The 15,844-nt window shown below is 48.6% G+C and overlaps 3 protein-coding genes across 3 annotated transcripts; 2 read left to right on the forward strand and 1 right to left on the reverse strand.

Moving 5' to 3' along the window:
• Window positions 1-4: 4 nt before the first annotated feature.
• BZA70DRAFT_310372 (Dopey, N-terminal-domain-containing protein) lies at window positions 5-6,365 on the reverse strand. The gene is made up of 7 exons (XM_064914918.1): window positions 5,864-6,365; window positions 5,667-5,788; window positions 5,450-5,593; window positions 5,297-5,377; window positions 3,694-5,238; window positions 1,667-3,631; window positions 5-1,593 (listed from the first exon to the last, which is right to left on the reverse strand). The coding sequence occupies exons 1-7, from the start codon at window positions 5,943-5,945 to the stop codon at window positions 235-237; spliced, it is 5,298 nt and encodes a 1,765-aa protein (XP_064768933.1). The 5' UTR covers window positions 5,946-6,365; the 3' UTR covers window positions 5-234.
• Window positions 6,366-6,716: 351 nt separating this feature from the next.
• On the forward strand, window positions 6,717-9,159 carry BZA70DRAFT_147142 (trafficking protein Mon1-domain-containing protein). Its single transcript, XM_064909677.1, has 3 exons — window positions 6,717-7,916; window positions 7,973-8,197; window positions 8,260-9,159. The coding sequence occupies exons 1-3, from the start codon at window positions 6,830-6,832 to the stop codon at window positions 8,952-8,954; spliced, it is 2,007 nt and encodes a 668-aa protein (XP_064768934.1). The 5' UTR covers window positions 6,717-6,829; the 3' UTR covers window positions 8,955-9,159.
• A 2,841-nt stretch (window positions 9,160-12,000) lies between these two features.
• On the forward strand, window positions 12,001-13,366 carry BZA70DRAFT_277381 (uncharacterized protein; the record flags this gene model as incomplete). Its single annotated transcript, XM_064912439.1, has 1 exon — window positions 12,001-13,366. A coding segment is annotated over exon 1 (1,274 nt), but the record flags the coding sequence as incomplete, so codon positions are not given.
• Window positions 13,367-15,844: the final 2,478 nt, after the last annotated feature.

The raw sequence follows: 15,844 nt of genomic DNA on the forward strand, positions 1-15,844 counted from the left end.
TTTTCTTGATTTAGATAAATTGTTAATAGGTACATTATAAAACAGCAATGCTCACACCATCCATGAATTCGAAAAGGAATAGAAAATCAGTTATCAACAAAGAAAAGAAAAATCTAAAGCGGATGGAGCAGTCGAGTCAAAGCACCACTCTCTTGCATTTACATTACATATAACCAGATTGTGCGAGTCGCAGAAAGCACATATACCAAGTATCATCTTCACCACACACTCTTCTTACATGAAGATATCCGCGTACACCTCTTCCTCCAAAGCCTCGATATCTGGCTCGCCTAGATTAAAATCCCACTCATATGTAGTAATGCTGAGTTTACTGAAAAACTGCTTGAGCTCTGATACGCCCGACAGAGTCTGACCACGGAGCATAGGTGTGCGCTTGACCTTTTGAGTCAAAGAAGTGCTAGCGGGATCAATAGACGAGGTCGTCTCCATCGGTGTTCCCATCAAAAGAGACAGCCGATCAATAAGAGGCAGCGGCGACGTTTCCAGCCTAGGGAATGCAGCCTCCAAGGAGTCCTTGATAAATAGCCAGTAGTGAAGCTGAAACTCCTCGGGGCCCAAAACCAAGATAGAATCCAACAGCTTTGCAGCCGCAAAGATGTTTTGCAGCTTATTCTCCCGCAACGTGTTCGGGTCCTCGTTCGTCAGCGCGGTGAAGATAGAGGTGAGCTCGGTATATATAAATGTCCAGTAGGGCGGCAGATGCACAGGTGAAGTGCGCAGAATAATCGCTCTCAAGCACAAAAAGACATCGCTACGGATAGACTCCGTGACGGACGAACTCACTAGCTCGGAAAGCTTATCGAGCGTCTCCTTAAGATTGACCAGAAACTGATCAGTCTCGCCGCACATAAAAGCAAACGCGAGGCGGCGGAGATTCAACCGACGAGCAATCGACTCTTGGTCTGACCATCCAAACACCACGTTGGTAGTAGAAGAATGCGCAGACACACGAGAAATCAAATCCGGAATCCGCTCTTTGTCGTTTCCGAGCCATTGCTTGATAACGTCTCGCCATCTCGGTCGCAAAGCCTCACTCATAGTGAAAAACTTGCTGTCGTAGTAAGCGTCGGTGACTGACGTTTTCCAAGCTTTCTGCGAGTTGGGGACCCGAGACGTCTGGTACAGAACCTCGAGCACGGGCGCGGACGCACTAGCGGGGAAACCCTTCGACTTTAGCGCAGGTGTAATCACACTAGCTCCAATAATAGTGCACGCGACAGCAACACGATCCGATTCGAGCAGAACTTTCTGCAAATTGGGCACAATGATAGCCAAAGCACGACACAGCTCCTCTTGCGAGACCTTTGGCTTGGAGCTGGAACCGCTATCAAGTCCGATCGTAGCAAGCGACGGGAGTGCTTGGAACGAGCTCGCCGTTCGCAGTGTTTGTACCGAATCGGAGTGCACAAGTGTTGTAGCAGTTGACTGTGCCAATGAAGGAGCCTGAGACTCGTCTGAATCAACATACTTGTCCTTCTCAGCAACTGATGAAAGAGCAGAAGGCTCGGGAGACGCAAGACCCGTGACCTGTCTGGAAGCTACTGAGGAGTTCAGAAGTTTCAAGAACACGTCCTGTTATCACAAAAGGTTAGAATGGGTTTCAACCAAAAACATAAGTTAGATATAAATCAATCAAAAAACATACCGCCAGTTCCTTTCGCAGCCTTCTTTGCTCGCCAAAGTTCGTTGAGTCGACTTTGCTGCCAATTATAGAAATGAATACAAGGACATTCGGAAGCACGTGTCGGTATAGACTGATATTGGCCTGCACATCCTTAACAAAGGTCATACAGTCCATCCAGATTTCTTCAATCGCGTCATTATCAAGCGAGCTCACATAGTCGACAAGGAACTCGACCAGCTGGTAGTCAGTCAGATCAGTAGTCAACGTAGACCGGTAGGACTGCTCGAGAACCATGGGATTGATCCGACTGTAAATCGCGTTCAAAACAAACGGGAAAGTAAGCTTTGGTCGCGATCCGTCAAGTACGTGAAGGAGCTTGAACACAGGATACTGTTTGTGGATATCAACCAAAGTCTCCAAGCTCTCAAGCGTTTCAGACAAGTATAAGCGCTCTAGGATGCGACGGGCCCTATACTTCATTCTCGACGAAATGTACATGAACGATTCGTGAGATGCCGAATCGGGTTTGTTCTTCGCTCCTTTAGCAATCTCTTCGCCCCACAGCCAAATGGAGTGATTGATCCTGATACAATCCTGGAAGCACAACAGAACTGTCAATCTGTTGTTTGCTGCCGCACTGCGAGCTTGAGGTGACTCTACTGAGAACACGCCTGAGATGACGGTACCAAAAAATCCAGGCTCAGAGGGTGTTTTCGGGTTAATCGTCTTCTGCTCTTCGTCCAACAGCTTGTCATGCGCTGCCACCATCAGATGTTCCAAACCATGCATCAGAGCAAACAAAGCACCCTCTGAGGCCCCTATCTTCACGCCGCTAGACGACTTGGAGCTGTAGACAACCTTGAGGTCCTCAAAGTCTGTCTTGATCTGAGTACAGAAGCACTCAACCATTGGAATCAGAATCTGGAACAAGACGTCCGAGAAAAACGGAAGACAGTCGATCAGAAATTTCACCCACGAGTCCAGAACGGGCTGGTTCTCATCTGTCGAAAGCCCTTCGATGACACACTGTATAAGGCTTGATGTGGGAGATCGCGAACCCTGGCCATCAACTGCTGGAGTGACATCAAGCGACTCGCGCAGCTTGATCACGCTATCGGGGTGCACCTTTGAATTGTCGGTTCTGGAGCTTCCGTAGTTGACCTTGAGAGTTCGGAAAAGCACATCCAGGATCAACGTCTGTGTATAGATATCATTTTTGAAGGTGCTTGATGACAATCGAGAAGTGAGAGCTTGCTCTACAGCGAGCTCTGGCCGCATCGGCCGATCAGGGTTGGTGAGAATCACGTCGAGAAGCTGTAGAGCTCCTCGAAGAACCTTTGAAAGACTCTCCTGTAGCTGAGGTGAACTATCAGGAGGGATATCGTACTTCAAAGTCCGCAGTATGACTCGAATAAAGAAGCCTCTGTATGATGGGTCACCGTCTTCTAGCCCGATATGCTGCAGCAGATTGCTCCGCGACGCATCCACACTAATCATATCGGTAGCCAGACTGGCGCACAAACTAGGAGGGCCCATATCAAGAATGTTGGTGAGCGTCTTGAGATAGTAAAGGAAGAGTTCTAGGTCATCATCCTCGCCGAACGAATAAACCTGGCGTCTCAAGAACGGTAGTTTAAGGATTCGTGACACCAAAATTCCATACAATCTGTTCGTAGTAGACGTGGCAGCCAACATATCAAGCCAGGCCAAGGACACAGATCTCAGAGGAGAGTATTTATCCTCCAAAGAGTCCAGCATCAGCAAGAGGGGACGGGTGAGGATAGCCTCGAAGTTAGCATAATCGACGCTGTGTGCCCATAGGTTGATGAATGCGTAGCCAGAGTTTGGATGAGCGTGCGCATCAGCCACGAGGTTGGAGATTGCTGCTTCGATTTTATGATCTTTGCATTTACTCTGGAGATCCCAGAGTGAAGTGACAGACTCGACATGGAACTTTCCGGTAGGTTGACTAAGGTATCCCCAATGCTAAATGATATAATTCGTTAGTAATTGTTAAATCTATTGATGACGACGTGAAGCTAACTCACCAACTCGGTAAAGTTCCGAATAGAGATGTCAATTTCCTGGCGCTCCATTCCGTTTCGCTCAATAACTATACCCAGCAGTCTAGTTGCACCGTAAAGAACTTTAAAAGGGACTTGAATGCCGGGCTTCAGAGATAGCAATGCTGCAACCAGATCTTCGTTGCGCCATGTCTTCTCGCCGGGAATCTTTGCGAGAAGATTCACAAGCATGATGCAGATATCTCCCGCGTCGGGGTCGAGCTCTTTCAGAGTCGATGTACATAATTCAGCAGTGGCTGTCAATAGGAGCCATGAGATAGTGGCTGGAAGGAATGGCGGCGTGGATGGATCATCAGGCGAGCGATTGTAGAACTGCGAGATCTTGGCAACAATTTCATCAGAGTTGAAGGTGCTCAGTTCGGACTTTTCTGTAGGGAGCAGGGCACGGGCAGGTATGACGCTAAGAACCTCGGAAGCGAGCTCTAGCCAGACCTTCTTGTCGACTTCCACTCCTCGTTTTCGAATTATGAATAATGAGATCAGAATCAGTGGCAGGTGAACGATCACCATCTCCTCCTCCCGGACATTGAAAGTCTTCATGATAAAAAGCAAAAGGTCAAGATCGTGATCTCGGTTGACCAAAAGGAAACCATCAAGCCAGATGCTGCCAGCTTCAACACCATCGAAAAACGCACTAGCACTGCGGAGAACCTCTTGGTAGTCGGCGTCAGTCTTTGCCTCGGTCCTGTATCTCCTGACACTACGAACGATGGGTAGTAGCACGCCGGGAATGATAACGCCACCAACTTCCCAGCGATCCATCAAGCTCAGAGCTATCCGGTACGGCTTGGCACGAGCAACAGGATCAGGAGACGTAGAGGCGATTAGTTCGTTCAATCCATTCACCAAAGGAGTAATGCCGAATTTCTGAAAATATTCTGAGCGGCTAAGGTGTGGAGTCGTAGCGGGATGGTCTGGAGATGGCTCGGGTCCCAGGAGCCAGGTCCAAAGTCGTCTGTTGAGAGACATATCTCGACGAAGAACCACGGAGGATGCAGACATCATAAGCAGCATGAGGTCATGGGGGGCGACGAGGGTCTGAACGGCACCACTTTGAAGTTGCACGTTACGGACTAGTAGTTCCAGGAATCCACGCTGCACAAGAACTTGATCATCCTCGAGTCCCTTTCCAAGCGCCCGGACGAGTAGGCCAGGCTCTGGAGTCACAATGGCCTTGACATCATCGGAGATGATCTGCAGAAGCTCATCCTTTGTCTTGTCGCTGGGCACCGTGTTGATTGAGGGAAATCTTCTAGCTGCGTAGATCGCGGCACCGAGGCGGCGATCGGCGGAGCTCAAGACCACCAGGAAAAAACACTGCCAAAAGTACTGATCATCGCCGATGTGCGCTCGGAAGCTATCAATCAATGTCAAGACCGCGTTGAAAGACTCGCTGGTCTCGTCGTCGATTCCGGGAAGAAGCGAAAGAATCAGAGGTCGAACGATTGGTCTCAGAGATTCGGCGGGAAGGGGGAGGATACAAGTTTCCAGTATGTGAATGAGGTGTGGCTAGAGATAAGAGTTGGTTAGTACGGGGAGGCCGCGACAGAAAGGAGATTAGACATACTTTGACGTTGATGCTGGCATATGCCATCAAAGGGAGTAATCCGGGAATCCAGATGTTGAGTTCACGAGCCAGCTCGTCCTTCTACAATTGGCCAGTATGTTAGATTCAATTCCGAAAACGGTATATAAAACAGAAAGATTGGTAAAGTCTTACCCCAAGCATGCTGAAGATGTAGCCATAAAGCTCAAGAGCCTTCTGATGGACACCAGAGGGAAGGTTCGGATGCAGCGATTGGGCAAGGCGATTGGCAATTATAGGTGAATAAGGGACCTGTTCAGCTGTATGAGATTGGAGTGCCTAGTTAAAGAAGATACGATCTGTCAGCAGGCGATGTAGAAGCAAGATGTGGAAGTAATGGCTGATCAATTACCCTCAAGAGCTTGCCCAAAAACGAAATGTAATCAGCCCATTCTTCGACACTTTCAAACAGAGCCAGGGCACGATCAATGTTTGCGGCATAGCGTTTGTACTTTGGATCTTTCTTGCGGGCAGCTGCGAGATGGGAGAGAGAGTTAGAGACGAGCGTTTGTGATAAGATAGGATGCATTCGAGCCAATGCGGACTCACAGTCTTCGGATTTAGACAAAATGAACGGTAAGGGAGAGATTGTCTGTAGAATAGACGAGGTGGAGGGGGCGGAGGGAGCCATGGTCAAGGCCTAGTCGAGCCACTCAGGACAGAAAGCGGGGGGGCCGGACGAAGGCGGGCGACGACACGCGGACAGGAGCGGCGGGTCGGAGATCAGCAGATGCCGCGGCGATCACTTGATTGAACGATAGCCAGGAGCAGAGGTTGTTGCAAAAGCCGTGGAGTGGTTTGATAGAGAAGAAGATAGGAATGGAAGGATGGGGAGGTGGATTGGGTGGAGGAAGGGAAGGAAGGGAGGCCTAAAGCGATAGAAAGCCCGGTTGCGGTTGAGGAAGCGTCGCTTGGGTTGGGACGACTGGAGCAAGGCGGTCGCTTATCGCGCACAAGTCGACGTCTTTGACTGTCTGCGTTCACTACGAACAACTACTGATTTTGGTATTTCCAAGTAGTCGCAATTGTTTACAGATATCTACACTGCCCATTTGATCTTTCTCATCCGTCATTAATTCGCGTTGACTAATCGGAGGCGGCTTCGGTCGAGCACGAGCAAGAGCTCGGACGACCTGGTTACCGGATTGCGTCTGCTATGTAAGATATTAGTAATCGCCCAGTTAGGCAATTGGTCCTTCAACTGCTTTATCAGAGAAAATGGCCTCTTTAGATCAATCAACAGCTCGTAATCTCTCTTCCAAACACATCCACACAGCAAAGACTCCATCGACTTGTCTCCAGCCTGCAGTTTTCTCGCCGCTGTTACGCACGCACAGAGAAATTTAGGTTTAGCCTCCCGCCTCGCAATCAGTGGCCACCGCTCGCCTCGCCGCCGCCCGCCATCTCTATCGCGACCCTAAAGCCCGTCCCATTTCAGTCCATCCTCCGCTTTTGTTGTCGACAGTGCCCTTTTCTACAGCAGACCTCAAGGCTGATGAGAGCCATTGCTCACTGATGGCTGCCCACTCGCCGCCACAGCCTGCTGTTGACCGGCAACAACTAGCCGTCACCGCCGCAACAGACCCGCCTGTTGTCGTCGACGAGGTGTCGCTTCCTGTTGTTGACGAATACATTCTCTCGCAGGAGACAATCGAGCAGCCCCTTCGTCCGATTTCTCCACCTCTCACCCCCCGAAGAGCAAGTCTGCTTCCGCCTGCTCAACTAGCACCAGACCTTGTCGGCCTTTCGAAAGCCTTCCCGATACGGCTCCAGTCTCGGGCCACAACCGCTCTCTCGTCCTTCTCGGTCCCGCCAAGTGCCGCTTCCGTCGCCTCCACATCCACCTCTGTCTCCTCAACTGCTACCAGCAGTGCTCTCTCAAGTACCGTTTCCACCTCTCCTGCATCTTCCGTATCATCGGCGCCGACAGCCAGCATAGGCTCTTCCGTTAAATCCAAGTCGAAGTCAAAGACTGCCTCACATCAACCTCTACCAGCCATAGTCTCTTCGGTAGGGGCTCCAGACATCAAATCTCTCTTGGGAAAAATCCTCAAAGATCATGACCCGTTTGGAAGACCTTACATCTCCACATACAACAATGCATTTATAGATGCCGACATCGATGACGACTCTATCACAGTTTTTGACGGCTACAGTGTGGACGCTGAGAGCTCCATTGCTGATCAAGATGATGAAGAGGGAGAAATGGAGCGGTTCCTCTCTCAGAAGAAGCAATACTTCATCCTATCCTTTGCTGGAAAGCCTATCTTTTCCATGCATGGGTCCGACGATCTCATATCGGCGCACATGGGTATCATTCAAGCTTTAGTTGCCGGCTTCGAGCAGCCTTCAGAGGAATCGTTTGCTTCTGATACCGTTCCCGACCAAATCCGGTTCTTCACTGCTGGTACCACGACGTTTGCTGTCTCCGTCGAAGACCCTCTGATTCTTGTTGCTATAAGCAAACTTGGTGAAACTGAGGGCCAGCTACGGACTCAGCTGGATGCTCTGCATACTCAGCTGTTGTCTGCCCTTACGAAAGCGCAGATAGTGAAGGTTTTCAATGGTAGAACCAACTTCGATTTGCGAAAACTGCTAGGTGGTAAGTCTTGACCCCCAGAGTTGCAATTTGCGCATCAAAAACTAACTCTACATCAGGTGCTGAAACCTTCCTGCGTGCTTTGGCGCGCGAGATGGCCTTTGGATCTCCTGCAATCTTGCTGAATGCAATCGAATGCGTTCGTTTGCGAAGCAGCGTCCGCGAACGGATAAATATGGCTCTACTCAAAGGTCGAACTTCATCACTGCTATACGGTTTAGTTGTGGCTGATGGCCGTTTGGTTAGCGTGATAAGACCCAAGAGACACAGTTTACATCCTCCAGGTGAGTTGCTGAAGTATATACAATCCCCGTTATGAGTTTCGCTTTCTAATTCTTCCTTGCAGATCTCCAAGTGATATTCTCAATGCTATTCCACAACAACACTTTCCATGACGGCCGAGAACACTGGATTCCAATCTGTCTACCAAAGTTCAACAACCGAGGGTTTTTACATGCATATATAGTATTCTTCCGTCCAAAGGTTGCCCTTGTACTCATAAGTGCAAATAAGGATTCCTTCTACGAGCTACGCAAGTCAAAAGAGGATATTCTCGAGAATTTTGAAACGGAAAAATGCTTCGCTCCGATCGATTTGGCTGTGAAGCTGGTACGATATCGCACCGCTGACATCGGCGTGCCTGCTATCCAACACTTTTTGTACAAATCTCGTGGAAATGTGCAGTTCACGATGCCCAACTTTGAGCCGCACTTTCCTGATCGGAAATCACAACACGAGCTCATGCTTCTCTACCGCCGTCTTCATGCCGCCATCCACACGCGGCATACACATTTGAAGGTGTTGTACGTCAGCCGGGGTAACTGGATAGCGCTCGCCTGGGCAACTCATTCATTCGAAGTCTACTGCGTGGCGAGTGCCTCGACATCAAAAGCTACTCTTGCGCAGGGTATGGATTCGATCATTGCGTGGGTGAAGCGTGAAGAGAGCCGACTCTTCATATCTAATGGTGCTGTAAGTGGCCTCTCATTTTCTACCAAAGAATTCTTTTCTTCTTTGACCTCTATGGCGATATACACATGATGGATCGAATTGCAAAAAAGTCATGATTACACTTTCATTTTTGATTTTGGCGTTTTAGTTTTTCTGTTTTGTTTTCATTGGGAGGTTTACCTTGTAAAAAATTCTACACAAGCGTGAAGGCTCTTGTTTCAGCTTTGGGATGGAACTCGAGATCTGTGTACATAAAATTACTGCCGCGTTCAAAATTGACATTTCATTTTACTCTATATTTTTTTCATTCGATTCATCGGTGTATATTCCCTACAGGCCTGTTTATGTGACTTCAGCTGATTTTGTGTATTCAGGTCTTTTAAAACCCGCCCCGACTGATCCCGCTCTCTGCTCAAGTCCTCCGTCATACTTGACGGTCTACGCCAAGATAATTCATGGAAAACTCAGAGGAGCTGATGGCGACCGCTGTATGAATTTCGATGGCATACATCAAGCGCTGTTATTCATTCGTTAATGGAGTTGTATCGCATATATTTTTTGGCCGCATCTTGCGTTTTGTGTGTCCTGTCCCCTCATCATTTTGTTTTGTTTGGGAGTTTGTTTTATGGTCTGGTCCCGCCGAAGCTCGTCTACGTTATTTGCGTACGGCGAAATGTAATATCTTCACTGGCTTGCGACTATTTATTTTTGCCGACATGAAGCTTGAGTATATGATGCTCCGTGTTGACTCCTCTCGCTCTTGCTGTACCGTTCGGGGATTATCTGGTGTTTTTTTTGTATTAGTAGGGAGTGGTTGTGTGGTTGTTTTACGTTAGAGCATTAGGAGCGGAGGTTCCTTTTTTTTAGCTGGAAGTAGTCCTTGGTGTTTTTTTGCTTATCAGAGATTTCTTTGGGGGATCTTCGTAGGTGTGCGATTTTGTATATTCCGTGCTGATGGGTGTAGGTCAGTTTGCTGAGTGATGTAATAATATATATAGCGCAACAATGAGTTTCTAATTCTCTTATTTGTTGGTATCGATGGCAAGATTGGCCGTGTAATGAATCTTCTCATTAATGTACTGTTGAAAAAATGGGCTGGCCCTCATTGAAGAGAGAGCCGTACTAAGACGTTTGATATGTAACTATGGTGCAAACATGCACATTTTCTAAACAGGAAATAGCGGTATACAATCTGAGAGCATGGACGGACGCTCATTAGTTAGCAACTCGATGCCTGAATATCCCGTAGTCTCGTGATGAGCTACTTGGAGTGCATTCTACTAATTTACTATAGTGAGCCAGCTTACTCTACTGTCTCTGTGTCTTTACTGGTAGGCAGGCTACAGCTAACTAATTTACAGTGAGGTTTGTTGCCTGTATAGAGATATTTATCATTACTAGTTATACAAAAATCATTCTATTTTATCATAATCAAATCGTCCTCTATAGCTACAGACCGACAAAGTCATAGTCGAAGTAAAGTAGCAGAATGCCGGCTATAGTTAACTCCCTAACTATAAAGGCTCATTAGCGCTACCGCAGACACTCACTCAGTCCTTCAAATCAGCAACCAGCCGGTCCGCCCACATGTGCTCCTGCAGAGCTGGCTTGCTCGCTCGTCCTCAAGCTTCCCCCGTCAGAAAATGATTTATGACGAATATGCGAGAGCGGAGGTTGAGTCCATGCTTTTAGACCGGCCAGTATTGCGATTCTCAGGAGATGAGTGTCGTGGTTAGCGCTAAAGACGTGAAATTTCCAGCCAGTGTCGCCGTTTTTTGTATTTTGCAGAGAAATGCAGAAATTTAGAGAAACAGATCACGGCGACTACCGGCATGGCTAGAAAAATGGTTAGCAAAATATGGGAGGAAACTCATCGCTCATATGGAGAAACATCAGAAGGGATGCTTCCCATGATTATCAGAGGCTATCATCTTAGGAGAGGATCTTCTCGGTCTTGTAGAAGAGAGAAGTGTGTGTGAAGAGGAGAGGAAAGGAAAGAGGGAGGAGAGGGCGGGAGGGGGCCTTTTTATAGACGTCCGGGAGGGGACTCTATCAACTCTTCTGATGCGGGCTGGCAGACCGCCAGGCATGTGGGGGAATCGGACAGGCGTTGCCGCAATGATGCTGTTCTGCATTATGCCGTACGAGATCTCTCACGTCTGTCGTAAGTATATCAGACTTGATGGTGCAATTAACTCAACGCAATTCAACGGTTTAGCATTCTTCGTTATTTCATGTATAGGCAGTGTTCAAAATTTCTGAACATCGGAGGCTATCGCAGTAGGAGAATCAAAGCAGCAGAAACGTAGGCAATAACAGACAGTACGAACTCATCAACGTGCATATCAAGTCAGAGCACCTCACTCTAAATCGGTCCCAGTCTTCTATCTGTACAGCAGTGAGCTGATCTTGCCATCGGCCAGTCCAACTTGTGGATAGTACACAACCGTCATCCTCGCAGCAAACAGACGTTCCAGCCAGGGCGGGCATCAAAGATCAGATAACCCAGAAGTTGAGCCTCGTGCGGCTTCGCATGACGTAGACGTAGAGGCCTTCCTATTTTCAGCTTGTGCAGACCATCTGTTGCTTCATTGAGGGAACCGAAATGATTGAGAGAGTCTGTAAAGTGTGGTTAGTCTATGAGTACTTATTGGCGATGCATGTTGATAAGTTTGCAGGTGCGAAGTAGTATAGAAGACGAGGCACGATCAGTAATAACAGATCACGGCTTTAGTGTCCACTCTTGATTCCCAATGCTCTGCAATTCAACGACGACGTGATCTTCCACCTATCTGATCCACATAAATCTGCCTGTAGGAGATAATCAAAGCAGAAGTACTTGCCGAGGTATCGAAGCATTTGGCTTGCTGGTCGTAAGGGTACCGTGGGAGAAGAAGGAGCGTGGTAGCCTGCCAAAACCTTAATCGCAGTCCCTTGTTCGCTCCTCCCGCGATCGTTCCCATGTTCACGAACACCGCGAACAGCCAGAGGCACGGCTGCTTATCGTTCTGCGTGCCTCGATAGCAGGTTTATCAAGGTTCTGATGATATGTCGTCCATCAGTTCAGTGAAATTTGACAGATTTAACGAGCAACTAGGCCAGTGGCATCCAGAATGGCCCGTCCATATGTTCGTCAGGTCAACAAGGCTTCCTTTGCTGAACGACCAAAGCCTTGTTGATTCCAATACCTGATTAAATCACACCAAAGTCCTGCTATTTTCAGAACCCATGTGGGAGACTCTTGCCTTGCTATATCAATGGCCTCGTCCGTCTGTTCTCCTTCTCCCTCTTCTTCTCCCCCCCCTCTCCTCTTCTGAATTTCCGTATTTCCTTTCCGACCTTTCGACTTCTGTGATCGCCATGGAAGCCAATTTTTTCCGACCTCTATTTGCTGCTGCTGAACCGAACCAGCGCAGCACGCCACCCCCCGCCCCTGTCAACAACGACGTTGGTGGATTGATCTTGCCGCCTGGCGGAACTCAAGTCACGTTTCCGAGGCCCAACACGATTATTGGTAGGGTGATCACAGAGCTGGTGAAAAAGCACCAGCAATTTCCCAACTTCTTGGGCGAGAATCCCGCTCCCGCTCCTGCTGTGCCGGAGCTTATTCCTGGAACCGCCGGAGACGAGGTAGTAGAGTCCCACACTGCCTCAGCCGAGGTGCCTGCGGGATCCCAGCCTGTTGATCTCTCGGACGGAAGCCCTCAAGGACACGAAGTCATAGACCACTCGAACCCCTTGGAGCCTCCGTTCTTGAAGACGAACAAGTCTGGCCGCAAGGCGAAAACCACCTCGGCGTCTTATGAAGACCGCCTTCAGACGTTCATGCTCAATTTCAAAAAGATGCCCGAGCCGGAGTTTGACCGTATCTGCAAGGCGATCTATCCTGCGCAGTTGATGTCTGTTGACTACGCGGGTGAAAGAGAGCGAGGCGTAGCAGAAATCTATATCGATGATTTCTCGAAGATCCTACCGGCCTCTGGAGATGCTAGCATTCGGTACCCTCCCCTGATGCAGAAAGTCCTCGCCGACTGCCGGCTCGACATCCCCGAGTCCGCAGAGTTGCTGGACGACTATAATCGCATTCGTCACCTGAGTCGCATCTATCACCTCATTCTCTTGATCTCCCCGGATCGCAGCCAGATCAAGCAAGAATGGATCGACGAGACTCTTGGCCAACACGGAGAGAAATGCAACAAGAAGGCGGAAAGCGGTCAGAAGGTTACCGCGCGTCAAGAGCTGCACCTCACTCGCGACGAGTTGCAGAATCTCTTGAACAAGCTGCGCGCCGCTGATACGAGCAACCGCGGCTATGCACTTGACGTCCTTGTCTCTGCATTGTACAGCTGCAAGGTCAAGCGGCCAGCTCCGAACGCTGACGAGAGATGCCACCAACAAGGATACCAAGAGATACGTCCCCAGAACAGCTTCTTTGTATTTGCGCGTGCATTTGAGCGTTGCGTATCCCAGGGCGAGAACATCAGACAGACCTCGCTCCGGATGTATACGCAAATTGTCTGGCGCAACGTGCTCACAAAAGATCAGCGCGATCTGTTCCAGGCAATATTCAAGGAGATGAAAAAGATTCACTCGATCATTCATCCCAAGTATAAGTACGCTCCCAAATGCCGCGCACCGGGACATCAACGACCCCCAGCTGAGAATGGCGAACAATCAGGCGCTGTCCAGTCTTCTCCTTCTGTGAGCAGTCAGATTTCCCAAGCCAAGCACACCATCGCGGACGCTAATGCAGACAGCCGTCCAGCGAAACGGCAGTGCTTGGCTACGGAGGAGACAACAGTCGCTGCCCAACTAGTCACTTCGATGCCTGGGGAAGTTCCGGATACATCTGCTATGTACTATCTCGACGGACAACATCACATGGGCTATGGCCGTGCTAGGGAGGAGTCAGCGGTCGCTCCGTTGTACGATCCTGCCCTAGTTCCCGCCGAACAGTCTGATCCTTCCGCTCTCTCGCAGCTGGCGCAAGACCAGCCGTACATCCCCCTCTTCTCTCTGGATCCTAATGATTCGCTCACCAGCTATCAGTACGCAGAGGCCGCCGGTAGCAACTTCAATGCTGCACCCGTCTTGCAAACGTTTGGTTCCCTGACACCATCTCTTCTGGACCCGGAACCTCAAGACAACAACGACCTCAATTTCGATGAGTTTATGTCGCCTGACTTCACTCTCGATGATTATCTGAACTCTTCTGAGGCAGGGCCTTTGCCGCCAATGCAAATGCCCGCCCCGCCTGTGGACTCTCTCCTCTGATCTGTGATCTTGAAAATACCAAAAAACCCAAAAAAAAGTTGTCGACTGTGAAGCTGTGTTCTTGTTTTGTTTGGTTCGTTCGGTGGGCTTTCTGAGATACCTGTTCTCCGGTTTTTCTGAGATTGTGGTATGAGAATTTGGGAGTTTTCGGTTTCTGATCTGTCGGCTCTCTAACCACAGTTCTTTCTGTTTTATTCATATTTTGGTTCGGTGTTTTGGCTCTTCTTGGTTAGGTTTATTTGTATTCTATTCACTTGTTTTGTATCATTGTTGGCGTTAATATTATCTTTATATTATATTATCTTGTTATGACTTCGCGGTTTGTTGTAGTGATGCGCAGAACGTAGAGACAGGAGGAATGGTTGTTGCTTGCCCAAATGTTATTACAGTAATGGACAGATAAGGTGCGCGTAGAGGATTGATCAGAAGAGCGGTCTTGCAGCAAACATAATAAGAAACAAATGATAATGATAGTGCTGAAGAGAGTCCTGTCTTGATTGGTATTGATTCGAGAAAGAATAAGAGCGTGGACGGATAGTCATTAAAAGCAATGCGTCTATAAGGAGTTTCCCGTGGTCCCGTGAAAAGCTACATAGTATTAACCCAACTATAGAGAGCCAGCTTACTCCACAGTCACTGTAGATTACTTATACGCTATTGCCAATTATGAGTTATAGTGATGTGTAATGTTGTATAATAAGAAATTTATCATTGTATTCCATCATTTCCTTGAATTTCCCTTTAGACCATTATTATAATCTGATGCCCCCCTATAATCTCTCACTGTAATCCTTCACTATAGTCTTATCGTCCCCCTATAACCATCTCATCATAATCATATCGTCCCCATATAGTTATAGACCGGCAAAGTCCATGGTTGAAGTAGAGTAGCAGTAGCTCAGGTAGCAGTAGCTCAGGTACAGGTAGCAAGCACAGGCAGTATTGATGTCGAGTGATGTCTTCAGCGCGAAGTCGTTGTCTGGTATAGTGAAAGTTAGCTGAGCTCTAGGTAACTGACAGATAGATAGGTACGGACTGTAAGCTGTTGTAGTAAAGCGTGCAGTCTGTGCAGCCTGTTGAACGAGGAGTGTAGTCGTCGAATAGTGAACGTCGTTGTCAAGTAACGTCTCTGATTATCGTTAGCAAACCACTAAACACATACAAGCCAGACGGGACGAACTGATCGCTGTTGTAATTTGCCCGCTATAGGTAAATTGCCGGTCTATTAAGAGTCATTAGCGCTACCACAGCCACTCACCAAATCCTCTGAATCGACAAGCAGGCACCGGTCCTTTCGCATGCAGCTCCGCACGGCTAGCTTGCCCGCTCGCCCTCAGGCTGTCCTCGCATGCTCGGCGGACGCCAATAATGAGAATGCTGCCAAATAGGCATATGCTACTCTCTGACGTCGCCGCGGGATGCACCATTCTATGAGATTGTCACCATTCTAGGTATATGCTATTTTCATCTAGGAAAATGCTACCCGGTGCGGTATGTGCTATTCTCTCTCGGTGAGTATGCTACCTTGTCTCTCTGGCGGGCCCGCGGAATACGAGCATGCGAGAATGGAGGTTATGCCCATGTTTCCGGACCGGTCGGTAATGCGATTTTCAGACGGTGAGTGACGTGGTTAGCGCTAAAGTCTTGAAAATTCCAGCCGATGCCACCGTTTTTGATGTATTTTGCAGAGAATGCAGAAATTCAGA

This window comes from Myxozyma melibiosi (genome assembly GCF_037950935.1).
Source record: "Myxozyma melibiosi strain Phaff 52-87 chromosome Unknown BZA70scaffold_4, whole genome shotgun sequence".
Classification (NCBI taxonomy): Eukaryota; Fungi; Ascomycota; class Lipomycetes; order Lipomycetales; family Lipomycetaceae; genus Myxozyma; species Myxozyma melibiosi.

Excerpts from the sequence above, each read along its gene's own strand:
- BZA70DRAFT_310372 (XM_064914918.1), bottom strand. The coding sequence starts at position 5,945 with ATGGCTCCCTCCGCCCCCTCCACCTCGTCTATTCTACAGACAATCTCT. Across the intron at positions 3,632-3,693 it reads TTCGGAACTTTACCGAGTTG|CATTGGGGATACCTTAGTCA; the intron begins GTGAGTTAGCTT and ends TATATCATTTAG. Across the intron at positions 1,594-1,666 it reads GGCTGCGAAAGGAACTGGCG|GACGTGTTCTTGAAACTTCT; the intron begins GTATGTTTTTTG and ends TTGTGATAACAG.
- BZA70DRAFT_147142 (XM_064909677.1), top strand. The coding sequence starts at position 6,830 with ATGGCTGCCCACTCGCCGCCACAGCCTGCTGTTGACCGGCAACAACTA. Across the intron at positions 7,917-7,972 it reads TTTGCGAAAACTGCTAGGTG|GTGCTGAAACCTTCCTGCGT; the intron begins GTAAGTCTTGAC and ends ACTCTACATCAG. Across the intron at positions 8,198-8,259 it reads ACACAGTTTACATCCTCCAG|ATCTCCAAGTGATATTCTCA; the intron begins GTGAGTTGCTGA and ends TCTTCCTTGCAG.